Genomic DNA, 11,198 nt, shown 5'->3' on the forward strand with positions numbered 1-11,198 from the left:
GGTATTAATGGAGAGGGGGGGGGTATGACCATGGTATTAATGGAGAGGGGGGGTATGACCATGGTATTAATGGAGAGGGGGGGGTATGACCATGGTATTAATGGAGAGGGGGGGGGGTATGACCATGGTATTAATGGAGAGGGGGGGTATGACCATGGTATTAATGGAGAGGGGGGGGTATGACCATGGTATTAATAGAGAGGGGGGGGTATGACCATGGTATTAATGGAGGGGGGGTATGACCATGGTATTAATGGAGAGGGGGGGGGTATGACCATGGTATTAATGGAGAGGGGGGGTATGACCATGGTATTAATGGAGAGGGGGGGTATGACCATGGTATTAATGGAGAGGGGGGGTATGACCATGGTATTAATGGAGGGGGGGGTATGACCATGGTATTAATGGAGAGGGGGGGCGGGGTATGACCATGGTATTAATGGAGAGGGGGGGGTATGACCATGGTATTAATGGAGGGGGGGTATGACCATGGTATTAATGGAGAGGGGGGGGTATGACCATGGTATTAATGGAGGGGGGGGTATGACCATGGTATTAATGGAGAGGGGGGGGTATGACCATGGTATTAATGGAGGGGGGGGTATGACCATGGTATTAATGGAGAGGGGGGGGTATGACCATGGTATTAATGGGGGGGGGGTATGACCATGGTATTAATGGAGAGGGGGGGTATGACCATGGTATTAATGGAGAGGGGGGGTATGACCATGGTATTAATGGAGAGGGGGGGTATGACCATGGTATTAATGGAGAGGGGGGGTATGACCATGGTATTAATGGAGAGAAGGGGGGGTATGACCATGGTATTAATGGGGGGGGGTATGACCATGGTATTAATAGAGAGGGGGGGGTATGACCATGGTATTAATGGAGAGGGGGGGTATGACCATGGTATTAATGGAGAGAAGGGGGGGTATGACCATGGTATTAATGGAGAGGGGGGGTATGACCATGGTATTAATGGAGAGGGGGGGTATGACCATGGTATTAATGGGGGGGATGACCATGGTATTAATGGAGAGGGGGGGTATGACCATGGTATTAATGGAGAGGGGGGGGTATGACCATGGTATTAATGGAGAGGGGGGGGTATGACCATGGTATTAATGGAGAGGGGGGGGTATGACCATGGTGTTAATGGGGGGGGGTATGACCATGGTATTAATGGAGAGGGGGGGGTATGACCATGGTATTAATGGGGGGGGGGGTATGACCATGGTATTAATGGAGAGGGGGGGTATGACCATGGTATTAATGGAGAGGGGGGGGGTATGACCATGGTATTAATGAGAGGGGGGGTATGACCATGGTATTAATGGAGAGGGGGGGTATGACCATGGTATTAATGGAGGGGGGTATGACCATGGTATTAATGGAGAGGGGGGGGTATGACCATGGTATTAATGGAGAGGGGGGGTATGACCATGGTATTAATGGAGAGGGGGGGGTATGACCATGGTATTAATGGAGAGGGGGGGTATGACCATGGTATTAATGGAGAGGGGGGGGTATGACCATGGTATTAATGGAGAGGGGGGGTATGACCATGGTATTAATGGAGAGGGGGGGTATGACCATGGTATTAATGGAGAGGGGGGGGTATGACCATGGTATTAATGGAGGGGGGGTATGACCATGGTATTAATGGAGAGGGGGGGTATGACCATGGTATTAATAGAGAGGGGGGGGTATGACCATGGTATTAATGGAGAGGGGGGGGTATGACCATGGTATTAATGGAGAGGGGGGGGTATGACCATGGTATTAATGGAGAGGGGGGGGGTATGACCATGGTATTAATGGAGAGGGGGGGTATGACCATGGTATTAATGGAGAGGGGGGGTATGACCATGGTATTAATGGAGAGGGGGGGTATGACCATGGTATTAATGGAGAGGGGGGGGTATGACCATGGTATTAATGGAGAGGGGGGGGTATGACCATGGTATTAATGGAGAGGGGGGGGTATGACCATGGTATTAATGGAGAGGGGGGGGTATGACCATGGTATTAATGGAGAGGGGGGGTATGACCATGGTATTAATGGAGAGGGGGGGTATGACCATGGTATTAATGGAGAGGGGGGGGTATGACCATGGTATTAATGGAGAGGGGGGGGTATGACCATGGTATTAATGGAGAGGGGGGGGTATGACCATGGTATTAATGGAGAGGGGGGGGTATGACCATGGTATTAATGGAGAGGGGGGGTATGACCATGGTATTAATGGAGAGGGGGGGGTATGACCATGGTATTAATGGAGAGGGGGGGGTATGACCATGGTATTAATGGAGAGGGGGGGGTATGACCATGGTATTAATGGAGAGGGGGGGGTATGACCATGGTATTAATGGAGAGGGGGGGGTATGACCATGGTATTAATGGAGAGGGGGGGGTATGACCATGGTATTAATGGAGAGGGGGGGTATGACCATGGTATTAATGGAGAGGGGGGGTATGACCATGGTATTAATGGAGAGGGGGGGGTATGACCATGGTATTAATGGAGAGGGGGGGTATGACCATGGTATTAATGGAGGGGGGGGTATGACCATGGTATTAATGGAGAGGGGGGGTATGACCATGGTATTAATGGAGAGGGGGGGGTATGACCATGGTATTAATGGAGAGGGGGGGTATGACCATGGTATTAATGGAGAGGGGGGGTATGACCATGGTATTAATGGAGAGGGGGGGTATGACCATGGTATTAATGGAGAGGGGGGGTATGACCATGGTATTAATGGAGAGGGGGGGTATGACCATGGTATTAATGGAGAGGGGGGGTATGACCATGGTATTAATGGAGAGGGGGGGGTATGACCATGGTATTAATGGAGAGGGGGGGTATGACCATGGTATTAATGGAGAGGGGGGGGTATGACCATGGTATTAATGGAGAGGGGGGGTATGACCATGGTATTAATGGAGAGGGGGGGTATGACCATGGTATTAATGGAGAGGGGGGGTATGACCATGGTATTAATGGAGAGGGGGGGGTATGACCATGGTATTAATGGAGAGGGGGGGGTATGACCATGGTATTAATGGAGAGGGGGGGTATGACCATGGTATTAATGGAGAGGGGGGGTATGACCATGGTATTAATGGAGAGGGGGGGTATGACCATGGTATTAATGGAGAGGGGGGGTATGACCATGGTATTAATGGAGAGGGGGGGGTATGACCATGGTATTAATGGAGAGGGGGGGTATGACCATGGTATTAATGGAGAGGGGGGTATGACCATGGTATTAATGGAGAGGGGGGTATGACCATGGTATTAATGGAGAGGGGGGGTATGACCATGGTATTAATGGAGAGGGGGGGTATGACCATGGTATTAATGGAGAGGGGGGGGTATGACCATGGTATTAATGGAGAGGGGGGGTATGACCATGGTATTAATGGAGAGGGGGGGTATGACCATGGTATTAATGGAGAGGGGGGGTATGACCATGGTATTAATGGAGAGGGGGGGTATGACCATGGTATTAATGGAGAGGGGGTATGACCATGGTATTAATGGAGAGGGGGGGTATGACCATGGTATTAATGGAGAGGGGGGGGTATGACCATGGTATTAATGGAGAGGGGGGGGTATGACCATGGTATTAATGGAGAGGGGGGGGTATGACCATGGTATTAATGGAGAGGGGGGGGTATGACCATGGTATTAATGGAGAGGGGGGGGTATGACCATGGTATTAATGGAGAGGGGGGGGTATGACCATGGTATTAATGGAGAGGGGGGGTATGACCATGGTATTAATGGAGAGGGGGGGGGTATGACCATGGTATTAATGGAGAGGGGGGGTATGACCATGGTATTAATGGAGAGGGGGGGTATGACCATGGTATTAATGGAGAGGGGGGGGTATGACCATGGTATTAATGGAGAGGGGGGGTATGACCATGGTATTAATGGAGAGGGGGGGGTATGACCATGGTATTAATGGAGAGGGGGGGGGTATGACCATGGTATTAATGGAGAGGGGGGGTATGACCATGGTATTAATGGAGAGGGGGGGTATGACCATGGTATTAATGGAGAGGGGGGGTATGACCATGGTATTAATGGAGAGGGGGGGGTATGACCATGGTATTAATGGAGAGGGGGGGTATGACCATGGTATTAATGGAGAGGGGGGGGGTATGACCATGGTATTAATGGAGAGGGGGGGTATGACCATGGTATTAATGGAGAGGGGGGGTATGACCATGGTATTAATGGAGAGGGGGGGGTATGACCATGGTATTAATGGAGAGGGGGGTATGACCATGGTATTAATGGAGAGGGGGGGGTATGACCATGGTATTAATGGAGAGGGGGGGGTATGACCATGGTATTAATGGAGAGGGGGGGTATGACCATGGTATTAATGGAGAGGGGGGGGTATGACCATGGTATTAATGGAGAGGGGGGGGTATGACCATGGTATTAATGGAGGGGGGGGTATGACCATGGTATTAATGGAGAGGGGGGGTATGACCATGGTATTAATGGAGAGGGGGGGGGTATGACCATGGTATTAATGGAGAGGGGGGGGTATGACCATGGTATTAATGGAGAGGGGGGGGTATGACCATGGTATTAATAGAGGGGGGGGTATGACCATGGTATTAATGGAGAGGGGGGGTATGACCATGGTATTAATGGAGAGGGGGGGGTATGACCATGGTATTAATGGAGAGGGGGGGTATGACCATGGTATTAATAGAGAGGGGGGGGTATGACCATGGTATTAATGGAGAGGGGGGGGTATGACCATGGTATTAATGGAGAGGGGGGGGTATGACCATGGTATTAATGGAGAGGGGGGGTATGACCATGGTATTAATGGAGAGGGGGGGGTATGACCATGGTATTAATGGAGAGGGGGGGATGACCATGGTATTAATGGAGGGGGGGGTATGACCATGGTATTAATGGAGGGGGGGTATGACCATGGTATTAATGGAGAGGGGGGGGTATTACCATGGTATTAATGGAGAGGGGGGGGGTATGACCATGGTATTAATGGAGAGGGGGGGGGGTATGACCATGGTATTAATGGAGAGGGGGGGGGGGGTATGAACAAGTGGTGTTGGAGGGCCAGTAGGAGGCGCTCTTTCCTCTGGTCTAAAATATGCCCCAGGGCAGTGATTGGGGACATTGCCCTGTGTTGGGTTGCCGTCTTTTGGGTGGGACGTTAAACGGGGTGTCCTTACCTCTCTGAGGTCAAGAGTAGGAGTGTTAACCCCTGGTGTCCTGGTTTAATCCGTCCCTCAGACCATCACGGTCACCTAACAATCCGCTCCTCTCCCCTGTAACTGTTCCCCAGGTCGTTGCTGTAAATCAGAACGTGTTGTCAGTCCACTTACCTGGTAAAATAACGGATAAATAAATAAATAAAATTACTAGACTGGGGGGGGGGGGGTGACCATGGTAATTTAACAGACGACAGATGTGTTTTAATGAGCCTCCACACCAAGGGTGGAGGAGGAGGAGGGCTGTAGGGTCGGAGTCCCAAATGATTCCCTATTCCCTTGTATAGTGCACTACGACCCAATGGGTCCTTGTCAAACGTAGTGCACTATATATAAGGAATAGGTTGCCCTTTGGGACTCGCTCTCTGTTTCCTCCAGCGTTTAAGCACAGCTCCCACGTCTGACAGTGATTATGCTAACAAGACCGTGTGTGTGTGTGTGTGTGTGTGTGTGTGTGTGTGTGTGTGTGTGTGTGTGTTTCTTCTCTCCTCTCCTGTAGTTATGAGTTACCAGGGATTCATGCTCTCAACTTCGTCCTGCAAAGCTCTCTGGGAGGGGGTGGGGTGGCATCGATACGCTGTGACCCTCAGGTAGCATACACACACACACACATACACACACACACACACACACACACACACACACACATACACATACATATACATATACATACACACACACACACACACACACACACACACACACACACACACACACACACACACACACATATACACACACACACACACACATTCAGGCACAGACACGTGTTTTCAGTCTATCGGTAAAATAGCGAATTCTTAGTGAGATTTCTGCTAACACATTAACATAATTTAGCCCTGTAAGGCTTACAGTATAAAGGGTTTAAATCTCTCTCTCTTCCTCTCTCTTCCTCTCTCTCTCTTTTCCTCTCTCTCTGCCTCTCTCTCTCTTCCTCTCTCTCTCTTCCTCTCTCTCTCTCTCTGCCTCTCTCTCTCTGCCTCTCTCTCTCTACCTCTCTCTGCCTCTCTCTCTCTCTCTTTCTCTCTCTCTCTCTCTCTCTCTCTCTCTCTCTGCCTCTCTCTCTCTTTCTCTCTCTCTTCCTCTCTCTGCTTTAGGGTAAAGCCTATGGTCAGATGCTGCTGGACCTCAAACTGACCGGCTTGCCAGACCTCAAGTCTCTGGTCGACTGAGACGGGGGGAGAGAGAAAGACGGAGAGAGAGCGAGAGAGAGGAAAAATATATGAATAAATATAGAGATGTTTTGTTGGCCAATGGAGAATCCTCATGATATATCCTGCCTACACACATTGATTCAGGAGTGTTAGAAGAAGAGACGGCATTATCTCGGTGTGTGTGTGTGGAGGTATTCTCACTAACTGCATCTCAAATGCACCCTATTCCCTATATAGTGCACTACTTTTGACTTTTGACCATGGCCCCATAAAGAATACAGTAGGGTGCAGTTTGGGACTTAAACATGATCAGTTTGTAAAGATAGGCACATAGTTTAATGATACAGAGCATTATCTTACTGCTGGGACTCAGTTTGTAAAGATAATGCTCTAGCATTAAACTATGTTCCTATCTTACTGCTGGGACTCAGTTTGTAAAGATAATGCTCTAGCATTAAACTATGTTCCTATCTTACTGCTGGGTCTCAGATCAGTTTGTAAAGATAATGCTCTAGCATTAAACTATGTTCCTGTCTTACTGCTGGGTCTCAGATCAGTTTGTAAAGATAATGCTCTAGCATTAAACTATGTTCCTGTCTTACTGCTGGGTCTCAGATCAGTTTGTAAAGATAATGCTCTATGTGCCTGTCTTACTGTGCATTTGGACAGACAAACACTAAACTGACAGGAAGATACTGATACTATATACCTTCTTACCACTTCCTGTTGAAGGAGGATTCTGTACCTTCTGGCCCACTTCCTGTTGAAGGAAGATACTGTACCTTCTGGCCCACTTACCACTTCCTGTTGAAGGAGGATTCTGTACCTTCTGGCCCACTTCCTGTTGAAGGAAGATACTGTACCTTCTGGCCCACTTACCACTTCCTGTTGAAGGAGGATTCTGTACCTTCTGGCCCACTTCCTGTTGAAGGAGGATTCTGTACCTTCTGGCCCACTTCCTGTTGAAGGAGGATTCTGTACCTTCTGGCCCACTTCCTGTTGAAAGAGGATTCTGTACCTTCTGGCCCACTTCCTGTTGAAGGAGGATTCTGTACCTTCTGGCCCACTTCCTGTTGAAGGAGGATTCTGTACCTTCTGGCCCACTTGCTTCAACGTTGGACAGACGACATATTTCTAGATGGTACAAAGCGAGAGAAGATGTTCTGAAACAAAGTTTACATTTTTTTTTAAAAACGCTCCTTTGTTTTAGTTTCTTGTTTCAAAATATTCTTCCCAATGACTGAACACAACAAGCCGAGTTTTAAAGGACGACGTCTGCCGTAGTCTAGATGCATCCCAAATGGCACCCTGTTCCCTACATAGTGCACTTCTTTTATCCAGAGCCCTATTTGGGGCTACATAGGGAATAAGGTGCCATTTGGGATTTAACCTATGTGTTTATTACAGAGAAAACCACTTTATTGGGACTATAGAACAATATATCTGCTAGTGGCAGCTGTTTTTGTTAATAACCATATCCACAACCGCCTACCGGTGATAAAGTGAAAAAACAGAGGCCCACACCTGACCCAGACCCGCTAATTTAGAAAATGCCTCTTGGCTACAATCAGAGATGACAGAACGATTTTTTTAGACAGGTGGTGCAGGATTTAGTTTTGCCTGATTATAGATATATTTCTGCTTTATAATTTGCGACGCTTCGTTAAGCTATTTGTTAGTCAACTTGTCTATAATTAGTTATATGCAGCTTCACTTCTGTTTTATATTTTACCCTAGAAGACTAAAATTAACTTTTGCTCAACAGAATGATGTCATAAAGGGATAGAATGAATGCTTCAATCTACACTAAACTGAACAAAAAATATAAATGTAAAATTTTGGTCCCATGTTTCATGAGATGAAATAAAATATCCCAGAAATGTTCCGTTCTCTTGAATGTTGGGCCTAAATTTGTTTACATCCCTGTTAGTGAACATTTTCTCCTTTGCCAATAAAATCCATCCTCCTGCCAGGTGTGGCATCTCAAGAAGCTGATTAAACAGCATGATCATTACACATGTGCACCTTGTGCTGGGGACACTAAAATATCACTCAAATGTACAGTTTGGACACAAAACAATGCCACAGACGTCTCAAGTTTTGAGGGAGTGTGCAATTGGCATGCTGACTGCAGGAATGTCCAACAGGATGATGATGCCATAGAATGTAATGTTAATTTCTCTACCATATGCCGCCTCCAACGTCATTTTAGAAAAGTTGGCTGTATGTCCAAACGGCCTCACAACCGCAGACCACGTGTAAACCCAGAACCTCCACATCCGGCTTCTTCACCTGCGAGGTCATCTGAGACCAGCCACCCAGACAGCTGATGAAACGGGAGTATTTCTGTATGTAATAAAGTCCTTTTGTGGGGGAAAACGAATTCTGACTGGATGGGCCTGACTCCCCAGTGGGTGGGCCTAAGCCCTGGGCAAGGCTTCATGTGAAATCCATAGATTAGGGCTTAAATAAAAAAAATATTGTTGCGTTTTATATTTTTGTTCGGTATAGTTGACATCGGTAAAGTTCTCTGTCATCTTTGCTTCTTTCACGGAGCAAAGACCTTTTTAAATTAGATTTTCAGTGCTGAATGTCCAAAATGACATCAGTTTGACCGGTTGTGAGGAAATAAAAAGCTGTGAAAACAACCCAACGTCTTTCTGATCAGATTTCAGTTCTGCTTGGATCCATATTTTATGTGGTCAAAAATACTATCAGCTTTTTATGATGCTGATAAACACAGCACCTCTACAGATGATATCTAACTGCTCATTCTCATTCTCTCAAGATGCTGAAAGAAAGAGATCATATTTCTCCACTCCTGTTCCAGATCAAAATGTTGCCTAGATTTGGTGTATAAGTTTACTACAAGAAATGAATTTAATATTAAGGCTATGTGAGAGGTTATAGATCCTACAGTAAGGCTATGTGAGAGGTTATAGATCCTACAGTAAGGCTATGTGAGAGGTTATAGATCCTACACAGTGGTGTAGTGGTGCTGAAGAAGTGGGTTTACTCTATCCAAACGCCCCGTCCGGCGAAGGAATGGTGCCCTGTGTGATTCAGTCTATGAGAAACAGTGACATACACTATGAATGACGTTAACTTCTATGGGCTACCTGGGATGCTCCACCTGCGGGACACAGCCAGTGAAATATCAGGGCGGCAAATTCAAAACAGCAAAATGACATAATTCAACTTTCTCAAACATACAACTATTTTACACCATTTTAACGATACACTTCTCCTTAATGTAACCACATTGTCCGATTTCATAAAGGCTTTACAGCAAAAGCAAAACATTAGATTATGTTAGGAGAGTGCATAGACTAAAATAATCACACAGCCATTTTCCAAGCAATGACATGTGTCAATACAAAACCCAAAACACAGCTAAATGAAGCACTAACCTTTGACGATCTTCATCAGATGACACTCCTAGGATATTATGTTACACAATACATGTATGTTTTGTTCGATAAAGTTCATATTTATATCCAAAAACAGAATTTTATATTGGCGCGTGATGTTCAGAAAATGAAGTGAATGTGCACATCAATTTACAAAAATACTCATCATAAACGTTGACAAAATATATAACAATTATTTAAAGAATTATAGATGGACTACTCCTGGATGCAACCGCTGTGTCAGATTTTAAAATAGCTTTACGGAGAAAGCACATTTTTCATTATTCTGAGTACATAGCTCAGCCATCACAGCAAGCTATACAGACACCCGCCAAGTTCGGGGTCAACTAAACTCAGAATTAGTATTATAAATATTCTCTTACCTTTGCTGATCTTTGTAAGTCGCTCTGGATAAGAGCGTCTGCTAAATGACTTAAATGTAAATCTTCGTCAGAATGCACTCCCAGGAATGCTACTCCCACAGAAATGTTGTTTTTGTTGGAAATAATCCATATTTATGTCCAAATACCTCAATTTTTGTTTGTGCGAGCACTATCCAAAGGCATAACGCGCGAGCGCGGTACCACAGACGAAAAGTGAAAATGTTCCATTACCGTACTTAGAAGCATGTCAAACGCTGTTTAAAATCAATCTTTATGGTATTTTTAATGTAAAATTGCGATAATATTCCAACCGGACAATAGCGTATTCATTCAAGAAGAAAAAGAAGGAACGGCGCGCTCGCGGGACCGCGCATATCCAATCCCTTTTGTCTCCAGGCAGTCCACTCAGTGACTGAGCTCCTATTATCTGCCCAGTGACAGGAGAATGCTGAAAGAACTTTCTGAAGGCTGTTGACAGCCAATGGAAGCCTTAGAAAGTGCAACGTGACCCCACAGAAACTTGATAGAGAATCAAAAGAATAATTACAATTCTCAGACTTTCCACTTCCTGGTTGGATTTTTCTCAGGTTTTTGCCTGCCATATGAGTTCTGTTATACTCACAGACACCATTCAAACAGTTTTAGAAACCTCAGAGTGTTTTCTATCCAAATCTACTAATAATATGCATATTCTAGTTTCTGGGCCAGAGTAGTAACCAGTTTAATTGGGGTATGTCTTTCATCCAGCCGTGAAAATACTGCCCCCTACACCTCAACAGGTTAAATGAGAAATCCCATTTTGGTCTTTCAGTCAGGCCAACCCAAGCTGTACTGTGGAGTAGGCTATTAGTATGCCCACTTGTTGTCCTGGCACCACGCTGCCAGGTCTGTGACCTTCCTATAGGCTTTCCCATCGTTGTCGGTGATCAGGCCTACCACTGTTGTGTCTTCAGCAAACTTAATGATGGTGTTAGTCATT

The 11,198-nt window shown here is 46.2% G+C and overlaps 1 protein-coding gene across 1 annotated transcript in view; it reads left to right on the top strand.

The window, feature by feature from the left end:
• Positions 1 to 6,964, top strand: part of lratb.1 (lecithin retinol acyltransferase b, tandem duplicate 1) — a 74,548-nt gene extending 67,584 nt beyond the window's left edge. The window contains exons 19-20 of the mRNA XM_045721433.1: positions 5,772 to 5,862; positions 6,370 to 6,964. Coding sequence (XP_045577389.1) covers positions 5,772 to 5,862; positions 6,370 to 6,444 — 166 coding nt within the window. The 3' untranslated portion in view covers positions 6,445 to 6,964. The remainder of the gene's footprint in view (positions 1 to 5,771; positions 5,863 to 6,369) is intronic.
• The last annotated feature ends 4,234 nt before the right edge of the window (positions 6,965 to 11,198 follow it).

The sequence above is a fragment of the Salmo salar genome, chromosome ssa07 (genome assembly GCF_905237065.1).
Source record: "Salmo salar chromosome ssa07, Ssal_v3.1, whole genome shotgun sequence".
Taxonomy (NCBI): domain Eukaryota; kingdom Metazoa; phylum Chordata; class Actinopteri; order Salmoniformes; family Salmonidae; genus Salmo; species Salmo salar.